The sequence below is a fragment of the Diospyros lotus genome, chromosome 14, assembly GCF_014633365.1.
Source record: "Diospyros lotus cultivar Yz01 chromosome 14, ASM1463336v1, whole genome shotgun sequence".
Taxonomy (NCBI): Eukaryota; Viridiplantae; Streptophyta; class Magnoliopsida; order Ericales; family Ebenaceae; genus Diospyros; species Diospyros lotus.
Genome location: NC_068351.1, coordinates 3766153 through 3789084, shown reverse-complemented (window position 1 = coordinate 3789084; position 22932 = coordinate 3766153). Strand labels below are relative to the sequence as shown.

General features: G+C 31.9%; 3 protein-coding genes across 3 annotated transcripts in view; 1 reads left to right on the top strand and 2 right to left on the bottom strand.

Annotated features, from left to right (window-relative positions):
- The window catches only part of LOC127789872 (protein SHOOT GRAVITROPISM 6-like), an 85326-nt gene extending 83198 nt beyond the window's left edge, over nt 1-2128 (bottom strand). Inside the window, 4 exon segments of the mRNA XM_052318926.1 lie at nt 1179-1310; nt 1400-1454; nt 1717-1807; nt 1948-2128. Coding sequence (XP_052174886.1) covers nt 1179-1310; nt 1400-1454; nt 1717-1807; nt 1948-1987 — 318 coding nt within the window. The 5' untranslated portion in view covers nt 1988-2128.
- A 1881-nt stretch (nt 2129-4009) lies between these two features.
- On the bottom strand, nt 4010-10092 carry LOC127789519 (uncharacterized). The gene is made up of 6 exons (XM_052318402.1): nt 9704-10092; nt 7883-8108; nt 6819-6966; nt 4940-5033; nt 4473-4567; nt 4010-4306 (listed from the first exon to the last, which is right to left on the bottom strand). Exons 1-6 carry the CDS (start codon nt 9867-9869, stop codon nt 4196-4198), a joined length of 840 nt encoding a protein of 279 aa, XP_052174362.1. The 5' UTR covers nt 9870-10092; the 3' UTR covers nt 4010-4195.
- A 9009-nt stretch (nt 10093-19101) lies between these two features.
- Nucleotides 19102-20230, top strand: LOC127790125 (expansin-A9-like). Its single transcript, XM_052319417.1, has 3 exons — nt 19102-19339; nt 19458-19773; nt 19924-20230. Exons 1-3 carry the CDS (start codon nt 19102-19104, stop codon nt 20228-20230), a joined length of 861 nt encoding a protein of 286 aa, XP_052175377.1.
- The last annotated feature ends 2702 nt before the right edge of the window (nt 20231-22932 follow it).

Genomic DNA, 22932 nt, shown 5'->3' with positions numbered 1-22932 from the left:
GATATCCCAATGTTTCTTTTCCATGTTGACATTCAGCTACTCAGAATCTTGAGTACCAGAAAATAAGGCTCTGACTAAATTTCCTCTTAAGTTAATCATAAACAGTCACTTGATAGAGATTCTTGGGAACCTTTCACAATCTTCCATATTGAATGCACAAATGAAACCTATTAGGATGAAAAATTATTACTGGATTCGAAGATTCACTGACTTAACCATATCAATCCACGTAATTATAAAGAAAATGTTATTCCCTCCAAAAACAACATTGTCTCTTATGGTCAACACAAAGGAAATTCCATCAGAATTGTCAGTTTAAAACCAATAAGCTTCTGACAGTTTTCCAACCTATCACACTAGAGAAGACCCCAATATATAATGAATTGCCTAATTATGTTGCTCTATCAGAAACGTCAAAGATAAATTGATTTGGCAATATCAACCCATGATATGAGTTATAACGTCATTTCTCTTTTGCAAGTGAAACTCCAAAACCATTATGGCCAACACAAAGGAAATTCCATCAAAATTTTTGTTCAAAACCAATAAGCTTCTAAGGTTTTAAGGGTTTCCCCACAAGTTTTCTTTGGTCTTCCCCTCCCTCTTATGCTACAACTTTCCTCCATTTTATCCACTCACCTTACAAGTGCTTCTATCAGTCTTCTTGCATGTTAAATAAATAAAGGGAAAGGAACAGATATGTAAAATTCTATTCTTAAGCCTTTTCCTCTATTATCCTGGTTATTCATATGACGCATGAACCAAATATAAAGTTGGAAAAATGAAAATGGAAGAACAGATTTCATCTTTAGTGCCACAGACAACTTAAAGGAAAAGCGAAGGGAATGTGCCCAAGTAAAGCCTAAAATGAAATTTTGAAAAGCACCTATAAAGCTCTTACTATCCTTCCTGCGCATTAACTAATTTTAAGCCAAACTCGTGCTTGAATTACAATACCACAATCCTCAACATAACTTCAGCGAAGATAATAGTAATGAAGAAAGGATGCTAAAGTAAGGATTAGTATGAAATTCCAAGTGCGCTTTACTTGTCCAAAAAAAAAAAAAAAAACATAAAATTCCAAATACCCTATTAAGTTACCATTGAGCTATCTAAAAAAGGTCACTAACTTTGAATCTGTGTACTAGCTCAAATTCCAATGTAAGATAAATTCCAACCTTAGAGGAGATCATCTCAGCCGTGGCAATCTTGGCAAGCTTTGCCATGTCGGCAGGATCAGCGCCTTTCTTGTCCAAAGCACGGATAGCAACAGCCATTACTTGAAACACACCGGCCATATTCCCAAACCGCTGAAATTTATTTTTTAATCCACCAATTACAGCACAACAATTCCAAAGAGAAACAGACAGAGAGAAAGTCAACATGTTCAGATTAGTACCCGGCGCCCGCCTCGCGAAACCGCAGAGCAACAATCCAGAACCAGAAGTGGGTTCCTGCAATTCCCAACCAACAGATTAAGCCGCCAACCTCTATATAACCACGGACAGGGACCCCAATGCACAAACCCCAGCCAAGGGTTTAGGCACCGTCCTTTTCCCTGCATTCTTGAGAGATAGCTGTTTCCGTAATATAAAATTTTAAACCTGTGACGCCATGGTCACAATCCCACAACCCCGCCCTCTATGTGAACACGCGAATGTATGCACATACATATAAAGATAAATGAACACGGAATTTTAGAGAAAGATATATTACAAAAGAGCGATGTCCTTGAGAGAAGCCATGGAGGCTTCTCTGACCATGGCAAATTCATCGGCCAACGACGAGACTAGGACCTGAACCGCTTCTGCAAAACATATATATATATATATATATATAGAGAGAGAGAGAGAGAGAGTTAGAAGAAGAAAATACTACAGGCTGAAAGGCAAAATTGAAGGGAAATTAGGCACGAAGAGAGAAATGAATTGGGAAATTGGGGGTTACCTGGAGCGGGAATGGAGTTTCCGGAGCTTGACGAAGCCATTACCAAATTCAGAGACAGATGGGGAGGGGGACGGGGGAGGAAGAAGAAAAGAAAGCAAAACCGACAACGCAGAGACAGCAGTGCAGCGGCCGGGTGCGGCCTATTTGCCTGTCTCTGATGTGATTTGGGAATGTAATCAGAGAAACAGAAATGAACCGCAGAAACGCAAAGCACCTTGTGGAGCAAAAATTCGATTTACTTCAATTAACTGAATTAAATCGATTTAATTTATCTTCAATTTTTTTTCTACATTAATTCAATTCATTCGGACTTTGATTTTCAATTTTTTATTAAGATAATTAAACTTTAAAACAATAATATTTTAATATTTATTAAACAACGCTATTTTTCCAAATGTATGTGTTTTTTATAAATTATTTCAATTTTCTTTAATTTTTTTACATTTTTTCGTTTAATTGATTTTGATTCGATTCATACGATTTAATTTTTTTTTTTAATTATTAAATTAATTAATCGATTCGGTTCGATTCAATTTTACTTCACTGATTTAATTTACTCAATTAGTAAATTTTGATCAAACCATTTGCACATCTCTACTTATCTTATTTTTTTACAAATAATTTTTTTTATTTTGCCTTCTACTTTTATCTCTATGCCTATGTTTTTATTTTTACAAAAAATTAGAAAAAAAATTGTTTTTATTAAATACAAAATCATTTGAGACTTTAAAAAATAAAAATAATATATTTAAAATCGTGTAGAATAAGAGATATAAAGATTAACAGCAAAGAAATAATTAAATAATCATAATGACTTTATAAAAAGAAGAACTCTTACTAGCTATCTTAGTGACAAAGGAAGGCCGTATGGTACTAATCAAGATCAGAAAAAATAAATGATGAAGTGTTATCGTGTCAGTGGCAAAGATAAAAGTGACAAAAAAAAATATAAGTTATGTTCGTTGTATCAATTACAAATGACAATATAAAAAAAGAGATGAAAATGTGATAAGTGAATAAGTGAGTGTAAATGAAACACTAAAAAAAAAAGAGAATCAAAAGAGAAAATATCACTGTTGGCAAAATTCAAGATGTGACTCAAATTAAAAAGCATGTTTTTTTCTATAAAAACATCACCAAAATATTTTATAAAGAATAGTATAATTTTAATTTCTAATTTAAAAAAATATATATTTTGAACACAATTTTTAATTTTATTTTTTGAAAAAATTACTATCATTTTCCCTAAGTAAACAGATTCAGAACCCTTTTCTTTTACTTTATGTAGCCTTTGAATATAAAAGTCTTGGGGTGTAAATAAGCTATTTAGTTATCGAGATTTTAATATAGTAAAATAAGATATTATATTTTAAATTTTAAAATTGATTTGACTATTATATTTTAGAAATAGTCTGATAAACCATTAAACTTTTATATTTAGGGGGTAAATTAATTATTATGATAAATATATTTTTAATGCTGTCTAATAATATTTTAATTTTATTAAACCTGTAAATTATATTTCCAATCAAAATACCGTTGGTCGCAAATTCATATTTGAATAACCTCACGTACTCATAATTTGTGTATTTTTTAAATATAATAATTTATTTAATATTTTTGTAAACATAATAATTAATTTAATATCAAAACTAAAATACGACAACTTATTTGACATTTTATCTAAAAATAAATAACGATATTTAATGTTGAAAAATAGTTTCAATTAATAATCCTATTCATGAAACATTAATATCACTGTCCTTCTGAATATTTTGGAATTTATAAGAATCAAAAGATAATGATATAAAACCCAAATTAAAAAAATCACAAATTAGCTTAATAAAGAAATAATTTCCCCTTTTTTTTCTGCATATTCTTGTGCTCTATAGCTAATAATTCAACTTTCTTTCTTTTATTTTGGATCTACGAAAAACCCAAATTAAAAAATCACAAATTAGCAAACTATTACAGATGAAGCCCTTAAAATAAAAAAAATTACTCACATTCTAAACTTGGTGCATCAGCCAAGAATCAAGCATTTTAAAGGAAATACAAGATAAAAAAGGGAGATAAAGAGTCAAAATCCTAGTCATATTAGCTTAAAATAATAATTTTACAATAGAGAGATGCTATCAATCTCCTCAATAGCACAGACAAGAAGAAGCATACTAATGCTTTTATGTAAGTAAATATATGGAAAAAAATTGTGAAAAAAATAAAAATCTATACTAGCTCCAAGTAGTGGTTAGATGTGTGTGAGAGAAAAAGGAGACCCAATTGGAGCTGCAAGGCCAAGAAACCGCATTATCCTGAATCGACGAACCCTTCTGACCGACTTTAAATGAAAATTCACCTCCTGCATAAAGGGAGAAGATAACCTTCACTAACTCACCCCCAACACATACAAATGCTAGTGGCTTAAGGTTTAGGGCATAGGGTAGTGGCTGCGGGTTCTCATGAATATAAAAAAAAAACATAAAAAAGTCCAATAATAGTGCAAAAAAATAATGGTCGCAACTCACATCAAAGTGAACTTTCGGTTTCCTTTGTCTCTTGCCTCTTCTCCTTTCCAGGCAATCGCTTTCTGATCTACTTGAACTTGATGAGTTCCACTTCTCTGTTGATTAATACAAGAATCACAAGTTTAGAATTCGTAGAAGATAAGAGTAAATCTGCTTGTAAGGTACAGTCTTGAATGTTATTCAAAGAACAGACGAGGAAGAAGATTCAAAACCCATCCCCCTAAATGATTTTGAGGTGAAGTTACAATGAAAGCAACAGCACGAGCCTTACTTTGCAGTAGTTTGCCAAATTAAATTGCAAATCCACACATTTTTAGTGTGTGTGTGGGTGTGTGGATGATCAACCCAGCATGACATCAAGAAGTTCCAGAGTTAATTGACCTTATGCAACAATATACAGGGTCTTTAACTGAGAATTTCGAGGTTCTATATCTATTGAGTTTTGTTTCAGAATAAACAGAACATACCAGGTGATTCATCTCGTCTATTTGAACAATTAGGATCATCTGAAGATCCAACACACTGTTTGCCCAAACTTTGGCTTTCACTTTTATGTAATGCCTGCAACCATATAAAGTGTACAACAGAGTATTATTTGCATCGGCACAATCTAAAAGCTATAAGAATTATCAATCATGATAGATTTTTGATGTAGCAATACTTGTTTCAAGACATCATGGAAATCTTCTACAGAGTCATAACCCATTTATTGGGAGCACTGCATAGACAAAACAGCAAATGTATGTGCCAAGTATAGAGAGTATATTATGAAACCCAACAATTTCTGATTGTTAGCGAAATCAAACATAAACTAGCTCAAGGATGATGCTATTAAATTTAGATTGAAGGAACTATACTCGTTTAGACCACCTTTACATTTGAAAATAAGAAATATTTGCAATAATGAGTCTATCTTCAAAGGCAAGTGTTGGTGGCTATGCTAAAGTTGTTCCTCTGTGATTGGAAAGTCACAGGTTAAGAGTTGTAAAAAAAAGCCTCTTTGCAAAGCAAGGACAAGGCATTACAGCTGAATGCAAGAACGACCTTTACCCGATCTCTCAAAGTTGTGAGCCTTGTGTACAAAGGACACCCTCTTTAATGAGCTTATTTTACTCACAGATCAAAATATGCATTTTACCATTCAGAGCGTCACTATGATCATTTCCCCCATCAACATTGCAGCAGGTAAAACAATAATATACCGGTTTCTCTATGGCCCGATTGGGATTGACTTATAAAAAAATGAGTGGAGATGGTTTGAATTGCAAATAAACTATTTGGTAAATTTATTGAGTTGAGTTTCAATTATTAATATAATATACATTATATTATATAATCTAGTATTATAATTATTATTGTTAAAATTATAATATTCATAATCTCAATAAATTAGAAAGCTTTAATTCACCTAAACTCACCTCACCTCATCAAAATCAAGAGATTGAGTTTGAAGCCATAAACTCACCACAATTGAGTGGAATTGAAAAAAATTGGCGTTGCAACAAACACTCACGTTACTGAGTTTGACATCAAACTCACCCCAACCTGGCTTCAAACTTAAAACACAAATAGGGCCCCTAGTATGAGCACATCAGCACCTGAGCTACGTTGGATATAACCTTTTCAACTTTGGTACATAGGCATTTCTATAAGTGGTCCTTAGAGAAGTAGGAAACCAGTATTTACATCAATAAATATGAAAGATCCCTAGGTGGATCAACCCAACATTGAAAAGTGATTCTTAAATTTTATTATCCAGAAAAACTGAATACCAGTCAGATTTACTGAATTTGCTGCTCTTGTGGTATATATAAACCCAGTACCAAGAACTAATCATAATCTCACTTCAAATGGTTACCATAGCATTCTATTAAGATGTGCCAATCTGCAACTGGGTCCTTAAGAGTCAAGTCTGGTTGAACTTTCTCCCAGGATTTGGAAAGAGCCAACATAACAGCAGCACGTTTCATAAATATTAGTAAAACTACTGTTAGAATAACAATAGAAATATATTCTGCTGGGCATGACCTGTTAAACAGTGGTAATTCAGATTACCTACTACTACTTCTAGACCTTCTTGTAAAGAGGGAGCAGTGGATGCCATGTTCTAGATGCTCACAGATTTATTTCCTTTCCCTTATTAAAAAAAAAATTGCTATTAGAAACAAAACCAGACACAGCAGTTTGTGTCTCAAAAGATGATTATGGCATATGGCGGCCATTCAAGATAGCTTGATATTTAATAAATTACTAATATATTCAGAAATATAAGTATTGCCAGCACAATTTGGTATGAGAATCATCTGAAGATTTTACTGCACAATGTGAAAGTCATTTGTAACTTACTTCTGTAGGCCACCAAAGTTGGTAAGCTGTTTTATCCCACTCTGTGCTTCCTGGAGTTGTGCAGATATTGCTGCTGTTAGTAATTTGTGATTTTTCAGGGCTGTATTCAAGTTTGCTGACTATATCACTTTCCTGTTTATTGGCATCCCTACATGACATGGGACAGGCACATTACTCAGTAAAGATAGAAAGATCATCTTACATTTTTCTTTTCTTTTTCCTTTTTGGCTGGAAGGAAAGAAGATATTTGGAGCAAACCCCTAACACTTACAAGTTACCGATGTAAATCAAGCTCAAGATACTCATAAGTATGTTGGTTTCTATGTATAAATAGCATTTTAAATAAGTAAAACTATTTGAGAAGAGCAGCTGCATATTTTAGATAGTAAAATAAGCACAGAACATAAAACCTTTTACTATTTCCTGTTAACTAGAGCAACATTGTAGAAACTAGTGAGGGCTGTTCAAAAGAACTGAACTACAGAAAAATCAAGGTTCAAACAAGGAGACAATAAATTTTTAGACAGGTGTCTCGTGAGTGCAGGAAATTCCTGCATTCAACACTATTGTCCAAGGTTTTTTTTTCTTTTTGCTGCAAGTACTCAGTTAGTACTCAAGTTTGCTTCCAATTGAAACAAAGAAGAGGTGTTTAGCAAGGGAAAAAAAGAAAGAAAGAAGGAAGAGGTTCCATTTTTAGCAGGGGTTTGAAAGTATGGTTAATGTACAGGCTAAGATTAAAGAGGAAGCAAGTTCAGCATATGTTGGAAGAGGTCAGAGAAGATCATAAGACACAAATCATGATTCCCAATTTTGTGCAGATGTGCATGTGTGTCCAGTATCCAGATTCCTGAATCTATGGGCAGCGCTGTTCACAAGCACAAGGAAACAAGATTTGGTCTTTTCAGACTTCACTTGCTTATTAAGTGACTATGCTTCGCCAAGCTTGTAATTAAGTTCAGATAGATATTTGTTTAGCACCCACAGTATCATCCATGCATCCATCAGCTTTTGAAGGGTATTTAAAAGATGAGCTCAGAGTATGATAATCCTGCTATGGGACAAACCTGCTGCTCCAGGCTTCAAGAACAGCATTTTGGGTGGCTGATTCAGCCTCTACAACTGGAACTTCAATAACATTTGAGAAAATTTGACCTCGTTTATCCAGGAAATTGTTGCACCCGACCTCAGGGAGCTCGAGAATTTCTTTTCTCTTGTCCCTCACTTGTTCCAATTCAATGATAGAATCAATAGTTGGTTTATCTTTGCTACTTGAGGACTCCAGCAATAAACCTATAACATCATGTTTCAATAGAAGTTACAAGAAAAAAAAAAAGTAATCATTTATAAAACAACAAGGAAGTGAATTTAAAATTCAATGAGCATCAGATTTCTAACAGCCTGAAAAAAGAAGATTAAGAGAAACATCCGAGAAAAATATTCTATGCTCTCAACATATAAATACTCAATCTATTATGAAATACAGATTCAAAATTTTATATCTTAGTTTTGAATATTTCCCATTACTCTTAATTGTCAGTTGTTTATCTTTTTTCTCCCAAGACACTCTCTGACTAAAATAACAACCAGTATGCCAAATTCCATCATTTCTAATAGGCATTTCTTCTATCTTCTGACTGCAACACAGAAATATGAATGGGATTTCATATGGTAACAATGCCATTTAACATAAAGCAAGGGGCCAATGTTGCCAATCTACAGGCTCATTCCAACTGTCACAACTCAGTCCCACGTAGGCAGTCTACTGGGGAAGTCTTGGGTATATTACTTGATCCTTAGAACCCAAGAGTCAGCCTTAGCTAGCACTTTTAAGTAAGGACCCATGGTGCTGCAAACGGTATCAAGGCCAACCTAAGACCATTGCAGAGTAGGTTTAAGCCAAGAAAGTGTTTGAAACTAACTTGGATCATAATGGATATGAGATTTTTGACCTCATAGGATGCCAGAAATTAAAAGAGGAAAATTTATCATGACCCAATTTCACACTGGCAGTTTACTAGGGAGATTTTGGACAAATCATTTGATCCTATGGACCCAAAAGTCAACTTCAGCTAGAACTTAGCACTTGTGGCATATCAAACTCTCCCTTTAAGAGGTCATTCTTTCCTGCTTCACGTCATTTTATTCTGGTTAGCAATATAGCAATACCCAATCCAACAAGCCATGCAAAGTTATAACACCAGGATCTCAGTTTCTTTATGATTTATCAACCATTATTCTTGGACATATGGATAATGAATGCATTTCAATGTGAGTTCAGCTTGTCATGAGACCATGAGACAGGAATTTGCGTTTGTTGTATTCACAAGTTACTTAGATGGAACATTTTGTCTCAACTAGGGCCACTGTTTGTTCTTTGTGCATGCAGCTTAACTGACCATACCATGATACGATATCCAATAACTAATACTGTTTAATGCTACCTTGTCTGAGGCAGTGAGCCCTTGTTTGGTTATATGATTCTAAGACAGACTTAGAAAATGGAGTCGTCTAGTTTTATATTTTACTTATAATGCACTTACCATTTACAGACTGACAAACAAAAGAAAGCAAACGATGTAATTAGAGTCAAAACAAACTCACAGGCAGTATCAATATCGCCAATGTTAGAAAGCTCAAGTAATTCCCAAACCGAACGTAATTTCAGGCCCCTCAACGAGAAACAATTAGCAGAATTTGCAGCAATCAAATCAACAATAGGACGAAGAAGCAATCTCAAGTTCTCAACCTCAATTAAGCGAACAAAATTTACATCTACAAATTACTAAGACTATGGAATTGCATAATCATGTATATTTCTCCATTCACCAAATAACCAATATCCCGACAGCAAAGAAACGCAATTGGGAACAGAGAGAGAGCTTTACCAAGAGGACCGTTGAAGAGAGAATAAGAAGAGAAGAAGATGGAGAAGTCCGTGCGGCGTCTGGCTCCGCCTGGGCTTCTAGGTCGCTGCCAAAACTTGGGTATGTGATCAATCTCTCGTGCGTTCTCCCTACTCTTCCTTGTCTTAAGAGTCCTACTCTTCGCCATTGCCGTGAATTGAAGGACGCGGCTCAAAGGCCCTTGGAGAGAGAAGGCGAGCTGTGGAGAGATAGAGAGAGAAAGGACGCCCTAGTGAAAGAGAAGAAGAAGAAGAAGAACATGTATGGGATTTTGGATCAGAAGAGAGGCACCGAAGACATGAAAATTGAGATGCAATTGCAATCGAAATGGGCCACATCGGATCTCCCTTCCAACACCCCCCCCCCCCCCCCCCCCCCCTTCTCTCTCTCTCTCTGTTGGACACTTGCTCTTCACTATTACACTTCCCCGTTGCCACGACAAATTAAATTGTGTAATCAAAGACAAAAATTGACCAAATGCATCATTTTAACTCCTCAACTTTTTACTTTTGTTTATCGTGACACTCTTTACTTCACTTCATTTCACTTATACATTTTGAACTAATTAATTTAATGTAAATTTAATTTTTATTTTTTATTATATTACTTTTAATTTTATTTGATGACAATTGTATCTATAAAACAACTAATTTCATGTCATATAAATACTTAATTAACGTGAATCACAAAACATGATGTGCACTCAAAGTGATGAGTTATTAGTATTAATAATATAGATTTTATTTGTATTAAAAAAATTCAAAATTAAAATAAAAAAATATATTTAATTCTTTTCTTTTATTTTTCTTTTTCTTAAACAAACTCTTTTTGTAACACCATAATTTTCACCCACTAAAACAAGAAGATGGGCAAATCTCCAATCCAATCACCACATCTTCGTTGTCGTGTCATATTTGTTGGAAGACAGAATAAAAGCAAAAGTAATATTATTTTATTAGGTTAAATTGAAAAGTTTTGAAATCAAAACGAAAATAGTATCAAAAGTTTGAATTATGTTCTTATTAATATCAATAATAAACTGTACTGTTGATCCAAATCTCAAGACAACAAACCTCAAGTTATTAGAAATGTGTGAATATCAATCGTTGGTCCAAAACTGACTAAGTGTTCATATAAAATGAAATTGACTGGTTCAAAAATATAATTATAACTAAACAAAATTGAAAGTGCCACAATAAAAAATAAAAGTTGAGAGATGAATTTACACTATATTAGTTGGTTCGTAGATACAATTGAAATCAATAAAAGTTGAAGGTGTCACAAAAAAATAATAAAAGTTGAATGGTGAATTTATGCATTTGATCCAAAAACAAAAAAAAAAAAAATCACAGTTCGAAACTCTTATGTTTTACCACCAATGTTGTCACTAGCTTAATAGGAATATATTCCTTTTTTTTTAAAATGAATAGATAGAGTTTTAAACAAGAACTTATTTGTGCAAAGTAGACCTTAATTTTAGTGTAAGATACATAATCTAGCTATTATTGTGCATATTAATAGGATTATGGTGACGAACTTGACAAATAACCTTCATGATCAAGTTCAAATAGAGTTGCTATATACTGAGTACTTAAACACAAAACAGAAAAACTCATGAATTTTTATTCTTTTCGTTTGCAACTCATCCTACAATCATATTATTTAGTTATTATATAAAGGCATTTTAAAATCGAATTGAAGAGTAAATTTGAATCATGAATCATGTTACTTATGTAAACATGTGATATATGTGTCAAATATAGGGGCTCTAAGTGATGTGCCCTAATACTAAATTTAGATAAAATTTAGTCAGCATATAAATATATTTGATGTATCTTTATATATATATATATATTAATAAGAATAAGTTTTTCATCATTTATTATTCTATAATTTGTTGTATGAATGATTTTCTAGATTTTTTATTTAAGATTCTTATTCTTAAAGTGTTAAAAATATATGACGAGATCATCTAATAATGAAATTTCTTAAATGTTTATGGTCTTTAGATTATTCAAATGTGGATTCTAATTAATCAATTACAATTACCACATAATTTATTACTTTAATTAGTATGAGATATTAATGGTTAAGAGTGATTCACATACTATATAGCATGTGGTGTTTATAGTAAATTCATGGGTGATTGTTAGAAAAAAAACGCAGAACGTGATACCAATGATTGATCGCATGGCATGGTAAATAATGATACTGTCATCAAGTTGCAATTATGTAATTGATCATTTGACTTAAAGCGACACGGTTGTTCTGCAAATTAGTGTGCGATATTTGTTGATGCGAACTATCCTATTGCGAGGTATGGACATTTATTTATGTGGTCTTGTATTGTTAGTGCATGAAGGCAAGTGTTTACGAATATGATCCGTCACTCTCATTAAGTTAAAATAAACATCCTATGTGGTATATATATTAGTATGATGAGAAAGTCCTCGGGCAAGACAGTATGATTAATCAAGAAAGAGTTTTCTGAGATGTCATCTAGTCACGCTGATAATATTAAATATATAGTTATTGAGTTTGTGAATTTATTATACCATGACTCTCATTCGGCCAATATGTGGGGTGATTGTATGATTGTATTACACGATAATCATTAACTGTAATAGGTTAACTTGAAATTAGACTTCATTACTTTCAATATTATTCTGGGTCATTACTAGGCGATACATAGGGCATTTCAGAATGTTTTGAGAACATGGAGAGATTATTGAGATAAGTCGAAGTGTTTAACTAGCATCAAAAGAGTTTGATGTTATTTGATTGCTATTAGGAGATGAATGTAAAAATTTATACATTATATAGCGTAACGTCTAGTATACAAACTATGCACCAATCGTGTTATTTGTTAGATATAAGCTTTTAAGATCAATTATAGTCACACAAATGAGTTTGATCTTATAATTCTTTAAAATTCAATTTAATGACAAGTTTTATATTTAATTTAAATTATAAAATGGTTTGAATTGAGCATATAAATGTCCTTTAGTGTAACAAGGAGTGGATATTATTCTTAAATGTTAAGAATAGTCGTGACAGTTAATCCATAATATGTTATGCTATAAATAAGTTCATGCTCATAGAGTTTATAACACAGATATTAGTAACTCGCAAAGGCCGTCACATTATCTTTCTCTTTGTTCGGTATGAGATATTGAAAGATAATGTTTATGAGTATCGTACCATTCTATATGAGATATAGAAGGGAGATGAGTGGGTGTTTGTTAAGAGAACGAGTTCACTGAACGAGAATGTTAATATTGAATCGCATGGATTTATGTCACGGGTCAATGATTCAATAATAACTATGGATTTACAACTAATTCTTAGATCTGAGATGGCATGGATATCTGTGTGTTTATTGATTAGTGGTTAATTTTGTAAAAATTTTGTTATAATTATACCCTTCTTTCGATCTTAAATATGGTTTAAATTAGATATTAATATATATTTTATGGTTATATGTAAATTTAAATTGAAAGATGAATGAAATGAAGTTCTAAAGTAAATAATAATAATATATAAAATTATATATAATACATATATATCATTATATGCATGCATGTAATATATATATAATATATAATTTATTAATAACATTAAATTATTTTTATTTTTTTAGGCATGAAGAATTCAAGCCCATGAAGACTTAAAGTCCATGAAGAATTCAAGTCCATGAAGAAATCAAACCCATGGAGAAATCAAGTCCATGAAGAAATCAAACCCATGAAAAATTAAAGTCCATGAAGAATTCAAGCCCATGAAGAATTAAGGCTCAATTTGAGCAACCCATGGAAAATATTATTTGGAGAAGGCCCAAGGATTATTTTTAATCCTAATGAAGATTAAAAACCAATTTATAGAAATCTATTTTTATTTTTTATGTGAGAGCTTTATTAGGTGTGTTTTTTAGCTAAAATCCATTTAACTATTAGGTGGATATTATAGCTAAAATCCATTTAACTTTATGAATGCTTTATTAGGTATGTATTTTAGCTAAAATCCATTTAATATTAGGTGTGTATTATAGTTAAAAAATCCATTTAACTTTAAGTGTGTGAGTGCCCATTAGATATAATTATGTCTAATTGAATAATTGAAATTGTGTGGTTTGTATTGCATCTTGTGGCCTATAAATAGCTCACTTGATTGCATTTGTAAGTGTGATTATTATTCTTGAATAAAAGTTTAGTTGTTTCCTTATAATTCTCTCTTTGAGAATTGTTCTTGTTCTTTCTCATTTTCTTTAGTACTTTCTCTTATAATCTTACTTTTTTCTTTCTTTTTTTAAATTCTTATGTCATTTATTATTACTTTATTATTCACCGCCTAAATGGCCGGTTAATTTGTGCCTTTAAATTTCTGCAATTTTAATTCTTGTCATTTAATTATCCACCGCCTAAATGGCCGGTTAGTTTATGCCTTTAAATTTCTTGTCATTTAAATTCTGTTATTTAAATTACGTCATTTAAATTTATGTCAATTAACTTTCAAATAAAAATGAGTAGTTAAATCTAATCTTGGGTTAAGGCAAGGACAGTGTCCAACGCCAATGATTCCCAAAGAAAGCTGCGCTTTAAATAAGTAACATTAATTTAAATTTCAGTATGAGTGTGTATTAATTATTAAAAAATCACTAGGTTTGGATTGGAGCGTAAGCCTAACTTAGAGCTTTCATGCCATGTATGAGAGTTACTAGAACTGGAAACGCTATCATACCCAAATCCGGATTATTAATTTAGTTGTTTTGTATATTAATTGTAATTGAATTTATGGTAGTTGCTTAAATTAGAATCCCGCATATCATGTATGGGGATTGCTTAACCTAGAACTATCATCATCTCTAATTGCATTTAATAACAAATCCTCATATCTGAAATTAAATTAATGTTGCTAATCTTTTATGCTAAAATTTGGGAATCAACGGGTTGGTACTGAAATTGTCTTAACTCAAGCACTATCCAAATTCATATTTTTACGTTTAATGTTTATTTCAATTTTTGCCTTACTTTATTTTCTAGTATCTGTTGTCTAAAAACAAAACCATAAAAAATCTTGTTGTCAATTTGTCCAAATGCGTGTGCGTGTGTGTGACATTCTTTTTCTTTTGCCATAAATAAATCTCTCAGTGGACGACCTGGATTCATCCAGAAAATATAAATATAAATTTGGACTACAACTGCACTCGTACACTGACGAGTATAAACCTCTCACTAAAATAAAAAAAATATAAAAATTTTATTATGATTTGTTTTTATTGTGTTTTAATTGCAGGGTGAGAGTGCAGTCATTTATGGATTAGGATATCAACGATATTATGTGGTTGTTCTAATCAGGGACGACTGTACGAATCTATGTGTCTAGTTCAATGACACATGAAGTATGTGTGCATAAGATATGAAATCTATCACCTCGAGATATACGAGGAGGATAGCCTATGCGATCTAATAGTCACTTGACGATAAATCCTTAGATAAGGTAATATGACGATGGAATGTGTGTTCCATAAAAGTTGTGTCATATTAGTCAAGATAAATTTTGAATTTAGTCATACGACGAGAATAAGATTTGACCATGATCTTGTATCTTGTCAGGATATAAAATGATAGAGGGATCGTATTGTATGGTATCATAGTATAAGGTTTACCTCACTTCGCCATAAATTGGATAATCATAACATATTACTAGATGCCACTCATGATTTATTGGAATTAATAATTAATTAATTCTTATTACCATTTTAATTATGAACACAAAAAATTCTATCCAATAAGAAATCGTTTTAAAGAGATAAATGACAAATTAGTAATTATGAAATTATTAGTTATAGTGCAATTTATTTATTGGATAAATAAAGATAGTTAAATAATTAATATGATTGTTTATTTAATAATCGAGTTGGATTGAGTTTCATGCTAGCATATCAAACATGGTGGGTTTTAGGATTTTTTGCCTATAAATAAGGCATTAAGCCCTGAATCTAAGATGAGAAAAAGTGCATTCAGTTAAATCTATAAAGAAAATAATTTTCAGACAATTCTTTGTTATTTCTTCTCAAAGTCTCTTGTAGTCCAGGCGATTTTGAGTGGATCGACTTGGCATTTCACATGTATGAGATATACGACGGGTTATCGTCAACGGAATCAGATTTCGTTTTCAAGTACCTTTTGTTTATGTTTTAGTTTTATAAACCTTATGATCTAAAAAATGTGATATCTGTAAAAATATATTTTGTTTTTGCTGCATGTGATCCGATCATATTATTCTAACATTGTCAACATCATTAATAGTTAATGAAAGGATAGAATATGTCATTAAAAGTTAATGACGTAGTTCATTACATGTTAATGAATTGATTGCAACTGTATTTGGGACCATATAACATGTAAGTTGAAACTGACAACTATCTCTGTAAACATTCAGTTGATTTTCCCTATTGTTGGGAAAAATGGTCGACAGCTCGAGTGAAATGGTCAATCGTTTTTGTTGCCTCTACTCGGTTTAGTGGCTTACACATGTCATCTTCGTGGCTAAACTTGGGGAGACATGTTGAGGCTTCTCTTGGACCCAATTTAAGGCACAAGAATGGAAGTTCGGAGAGGGAATTGAGGGAAATTGAGATTACAAAACTTGTGTCTTCTTTCTCTGACTTGCTCTACTTTTTTTCTTCTCTACTTATGCTCCTTGTCTATTGTGTTGATGCAAGTACGTAGTTCAATCATTAAACTGGAAAATTCTAGATAAACTGGAAGAGTCTGACAAGTGTGAGTGACTCAATGTCTTCTGGCTAGCACGAGATGAGAACTACAAGTTGATACCAAAAAGCTTGCTAGATGTGGACAAAATATGCCCTCCATAGTTTGAGAAGGATTCGATCACAATATAAAAATAATTTCTACACTCACCTGACATCGAGCTTTCATGTATGTTATTTATTGTACTACATATGATGTAATATCATATTACTTAAATACCTAAATTTTATATGTTTAGTATAAGCTTTTGGAGTACATAACTTTGATGTGAAATTTTTTTAAAATTAAACACACTACTATATGATTTTCCCAACAGAGGCCAAATTATAATCAAATTTTAAGGGGTGTTAGATTTAAATAATACAAACAAGTATAAAGATAAATTATGGTGAGTTCATATGTGACATATAACAATAATTTAATATAATATTTGAATAAGAATGAGTTATTGAGTTCATAGATATCTAAACTTCAAAATCTTTAGTGTTGTCTTCATTCATTGATGGGATTGTATGTATTTGATTTGCATCAACAGTTAGAGGATGAAATTCAAGTTAGTCTTGAAAATAAAGGGGAGAACTAGAGAAGCAAGGAGAAGATGTATGGGTAAATCGGCTTTCTTCTTGTAATAATTTTTTGAAATATTTTTGGGTTTTCTCATTATGAATTTTGACATATTTTGAAGTTTTTAAAATTAATTTTGTTTTGTTTAAATATTATAAAAATAAATAACAACAAAAAAAGGTTTTAAAATGTGTATGTAACCGTTTTAAGCTTAAATAACATCCATTTAAAAGAAAGTAGAGTTCATTGTTGGTTTGGAAAGTGTTTTCTTAAGGGAAAATAGTTTCTCGAGAAAATAGTTTTTTTTAAAAAGTATTATTTTAAAATATATTTTATGTTATTTGATTGTAATTTGAAAATGTTGCTGAAAAATATTTTTCAATATTTGGCTGATATTTTAGAAAATTGTAATATTTTTTTCCTTATCATTAAATCTATAACATAAAGGTAAAAAAACATAATAAACATATAATAACAATAAATATCAAAATATAACAATATCATATATTATCAAACCAAGAATTATATATGACATATATATATATATATATAGGGTTAGATGGTGATGATGATGCGTTAGACAAAAGGCCAAATTGTGACGCAAAGAGGCAAATCTAGTCAAAGACAGACGAAGATGACAATGCAAGTGGCGCTCAATGGATAGAGGCGAAGAAGAATGGAGACAATGAGGTAGAAAGGTGGTTTTGGATGAAGATAAAAGCCCAATAGAGATGGTGACGCAAGTGAAGGCAAGCAGAGATCGACAGGTAAAAGTGGTGATGCAAGAGGAGTTGACGGATAGCGGTGACAACACAGGAGGAGCTCGATGGAGGTAAAGAAGATGTTGGATACTCTAGATTCAAGTTCAATTCTGTAGCTAGATTCAAGTTTGATTATATAGCTTTGAAAAGTGACTTCTTGATTTTTCTTATAATTTTAGGAAGTCACTTTTTATTGACAGAAAGTGATTAAATTTAACTTTAATGTTTTTCAGACGCCGAATATAAGAAAACTCGAAAAACATTTTTTTGAAAAATGTTTTCTAACAAATAAATAAAGCCATTTTACATTTTTTTTAAAATGGCTTTTTGCTAATATATATGTGCTTTAATACACTTTTTATTTTGTGTTTGACTATTTTTATTCATTAATAATATATTTTAAAATATGATATATTTATTACTAACAAATATAAATGTATAATACTAAAAATAAAATGTATTAAATACACCATAACTTGTGTTTCTCATGTTAACGAGGATAGCACCTTAATGAGTGCTATACTCATTTAATGCATTAAGTGCATCTTAACGAGTGCTCCTCATAAAAGGAATATTATAGCTTTAAATGCATACACTATTGTATTCATTAAATTTGCTTGCTATCTCATGTTAATGAGTATATATAGCACAATTTATTTGTATTTTTTTTCAAATCTATTCCAAATTTTATTATTTTTATCAAAAATCCACCATAACTTTAGTTTTGTTACAAATATATCGTGACATTACCACATTGTCAAATAACACACATTTAATATATTGAGCTTAATTACCTTGATCTTAACGTAATAAAATTGTGATAAAATACTTTTTTTTGAACACACATCCAATAAATTTATTGACCACATAAAGTAACTCATAAAATCCCTTATAATCAAGTCTAATTGGAAAAAAAAAGAATTCATTATCATGACTATGTTTTATTAAAATAGATTACATATCTATATAAAAAAGGGATGAGAGAAGAAAAGCAACACATTGTTAACCACATAATTGGACTAGAGCCCTCCAGATTAACCATACCATTTGTGGAAAAATTGAAGAGAGGCCAAGCTTAAAACCACAGCCAGGTAACAACCTAACTCACGCTCAACCACTCAAAATTATGGTAATCATCCTGATTAGCCAATAACCAACACAATATTTGCCCAATATGGCAGCACTATATATATGCCTTGGAAGAACTGGGAATTAATGTCAAAGAAATTAACAAGTTTGATTGATATTTATTCATCCTGATCTTAAAGGGCTTGCTGGCAATATGGAATCGTTGCCTGATCTGATCAAATCCCTTTTGATATCAACCTTGCTGCTGCTGCTGCTGCTTCCTGTTCTTGTGATGCCTCATGATCATGCGGAAAACAACGTTAACCCCATGTGGAAAGGCCATAGGTCCTCGGCGCTGGTCCATGAGCACCACAAGCCCCACTTTGCGCCTGGCCCCTGGAAGGAAGCCCATGCCACCTTCTACGGCGGATCCGATGGCTCCGAAACAACCGGTAATTAAGCTTCACTCGACTCTCAATCGTTTTTGTCACGACCCGGCCAATCTCCATATAAGGTTTTCTTGATCTTTAATTTATATAACTAATAAATTGAAGAGATTAAATATTGCAGAGGGTGCATGCGGGTACGAGGTTGTGAAGCACGGATACGGGTTAGAGACGGCGGCATTGAGCCAAGTTCTGTTCAAAGAAGGGGAAACCTGCGGAGCATGCTACGAGATAAAATGCGTCAACAGCGAGCAATGGTGTAAGCCCGGGCAGCCGTCTCTGATCGTCACGGCAACCAACGTTTGCCCGCCGAATTTCAACCTTCCAAGCGACAATGGCGGCTGGTGCAATCCTCCTCGCGAGCACTTCGATCTTCCCCAACCTGCTTTTCTCAAGATTGCAGAGCACAAGGGTGGCATTGTTCCCATCCACTACCGAAGGTACGTATATGTATATTAGTATATATCTTCTTGTCCCCAACTATAAAATGGGTGAACGGTTAATGTCTCTGAGTATTCAACATATATACATACATATATATATATTATATACACGTAAAGTTGATTTGATGAAGAGTGGTACAAATGCAGGGTTTCATGCAACAAGCAAGGAGGGATAAAGTTCACGGTGGAAGGGAACCCTTACTTCGTAACAGTGATGGTGACGAACGTGGGTGGCGCCGGCGACGTCACCCACCTGCAGGTGAAGGGCGACGAGGGGCAGTGGACCGATATGAAGCGCGATTGGGGCCAGAAATGGCAGACCAACGCCAGTTTAGTCGGCCAGACTTTGAGCTTCCGAGTCCAAACCAGCGACGGCATGACCTCTACTTCATGGAATATCGCTCCAAAGAACTGGCAGTTCGGGCAGACCTTCGAAGGCAAGAATTTCCACTAGATTATATCTATATATATAAATTAATGATTAAATAATCTTCTGCTTAAGTTAATTAATTAGGATTTTATTAATTTTTATGTATAAGTGTATAGATTGTGCTTTGCATGGGAAGGCTTGCCCACGTTCCATGCATCTATATAGCTAGCTAGATATTAATATTTTGATACCGAGAACATATTGTACCATGCATGGGCTTACGTATATAAGCAGCCATGGACTACAATAATAAATGTCAACATATATATATACACGGTCTATATTAATTAAATTGTGGGGCCCGTTCATTGCCATTTGGAGGTCTACCTTAATTTATGAAAAATAATTGTTATCACTCAAATATAATAATAAATTTATAAAATAAAAATATCATCGTCAAACTGATTGAATATACAAGAAAGAGAAGAGGTGTGGGACTCTCCATTTAAGAAAAAAATTATATATATATTTTTAAATCAAATAATTATTTTAGGCTTTTGATCTTTTTTGATCTTTTAATGAATTTTTATTTATGACATAGCATAATAATACTCAAGTAAAAGTTTTTATTTATTTTTTAAAATTAAAATAATATTTGTGTGACGTCAATCAATATTATTTTTTATAGTTAGTACTGTTGGTTATAGTATAAAATGGGCAAAACTAGACTTAACACCAATGCAATATTATTTGTTGGGTTTCCTCTTTATATATATGGGCTAACAAAGAGATAATTGGCATATTATTTGTTAAGCTTAATAGCTTATAACCATTAGTTAATTAGAAATTAACTTTTTCTATTTTATTTAAGGATTTTTAATTTTAATATTTTAGATGAGAATCTATATTAATATATTATATATTCATATTAATATGTATGATACATAATATAATATATTAATATATAAATAACATTTCAAATGTCAAAAATTAAATCTAGAACTAATGTTTTCGATTAATATTTGCATAACTAGTCACCAATAAGGACTGAAAGCCTCGACTTAAAAGCATTATGTCCAATATGAGATTTAGTTATGTTTCCAATCAATGAACCTCAAAATTTTAAATTTATTTATAAATAAATTATTATGCTTAGGAAAATATAATTTAAAATGTAAATTTTAATTGAATTTTGTAAACTTATGTTTGGAATGAATCTAAAATTAAAGTTTCATTTGATCTTATTTTTGAAAATGCCCTTGATATAATAACTTTATTAAAGTAAACAAATAATTATTAAAAAACCATATAAATAAATTTTTATTATGCCATGTATGCATAATTATTGAATTTCAAAATTAATTATGGAATTATAATATTTAGTAATTTAAATAAAGCTAAATACAAATTGAATAAAATTAGAATAAAATTATACCTAAAAAGATTTATCTTACAATTTTCGATAATGATATCAAAATAGTGAAAGTTGACGTCAATGACGATAATACAAACAAAGAATTGAGAGTAAGAAGATATTTTTGTTTATAAATAAATTTTGTTCTCAAACGACTCACACTTAGTGGTCTATGCATCATCACAATTATTATTATTATTTTTTAAATCTCTAGAATAAGCAAAAACCAATTAAACTTTAGGCTATATGCATGCTTTTGTGTCACAGTTGTCAAGTTCATACTCCTTATCCATCCATGCACTTGTATTCACTAAATCTAGGGCACGGGTCAAGATTATGCACTTCCTAAAGCAAGATTGAGACCTAATCCTTTGTTAATTAATTTACAATGCACGAAACTGCACTTAATTAATCCATCAACCACTGTGCAATTAAGCACTTTCTTGGGCAGTGGGAGGAATTAAGAACCAACCCATTCGAGAAATTAACAATTCCTTGGCCAAAGACAATGGGCTTGCTAATCAAGGGCCAATCATATATAGAAAACAAAGCCCCTTTCCTTTATAATATACCCCAATTTGCCTTCTACTAGGACAAGTGGTCTCTAAAGAAACACTGTTTAGAAAGTTCTAAAAGTCATTGCTGGCTTACAAGTCACAGGTCATGTACTATTATCATGACCTTCTTGGATTACCTTTTTTGTCGTTTTCTAACAAAAACATCGTAAAGATCTCATGAGTATTTACTATAAATTATTTTAGTCACTCGTTTTAGCACTTTTTGATTATTCTTAAAGCATATAATTAGTTTAATGCTTGTCTAATCATGGATTAGGAAGTGGAAAAAACGAGTGCCTTTCTGCAATCTTTTGGACTTTGAAGTGGCGGGGCCCAGTGGTCTTAATCAGTCCACTGTAACATCCGGTGGCCAACCTGACCCGGTTGCAGGATGGGTCGTCGTGCACCAGACACAGGGGATTATTGAAAAAACATTTGATTGATTTTCAAATTAAATTTATCAGTGTTAATTAGCATGACAGGCAATTAGGCAAGGTGCACCTAATTCTGATTAATGCATTAATTCAATTTATATTATAATTATAGTATCTTTTTAAATTTTATTAATAAAAATTAATATAATATAAATTAACAAAAATATTATATTATTTATATAAAATAGTAAAATGTTTGTTTGATGTGAATAAAATATTATATTATTTAATATCGACAAAATAAGGGAGGAGTGTGGGCCCGAGTGTGATCCCTTCTTCTCTCCCAACACCTTCTTTACATATTCGGTCACGCTAACTGGAGACAAATGAAAGAATAAATTTGTATAGATTAATATATTATAGTAAAAGAATTTATCCATA

Bases quoted from the DNA above. Each gene is read 5' to 3' on its own strand.
- LOC127790125 (XM_052319417.1), top strand. From the start codon at position 19,102: ATGGAATCGTTGCCTGATCTGATCAAATCCCTTTTGATATCAACCTTG. The intron at 19,340-19,457 runs GTAATTAAGCTT...TAAATATTGCAG, and splicing joins CGATGGCTCCGAAACAACCG to AGGGTGCATGCGGGTACGAG. The intron at 19,774-19,923 runs GTACGTATATGT...GTACAAATGCAG, and splicing joins GTTCCCATCCACTACCGAAG to GGTTTCATGCAACAAGCAAG.
- LOC127789519 (XM_052318402.1), bottom strand. From the start codon at position 9,869: ATGGCGAAGAGTAGGACTCTTAAGACAAGGAAGAGTAGGGAGAACGCA. The intron at 5,034-6,818 runs GTAAGTTACAAA...ATATGGTTGCAG, and splicing joins AACTTTGGTGGCCTACAGAA to GCATTACATAAAAGTGAAAG. The intron at 4,568-4,939 runs GTATGTTCTGTT...ATTAATCAACAG, and splicing joins TAGACGAGATGAATCACCTG to AGAAGTGGAACTCATCAAGT.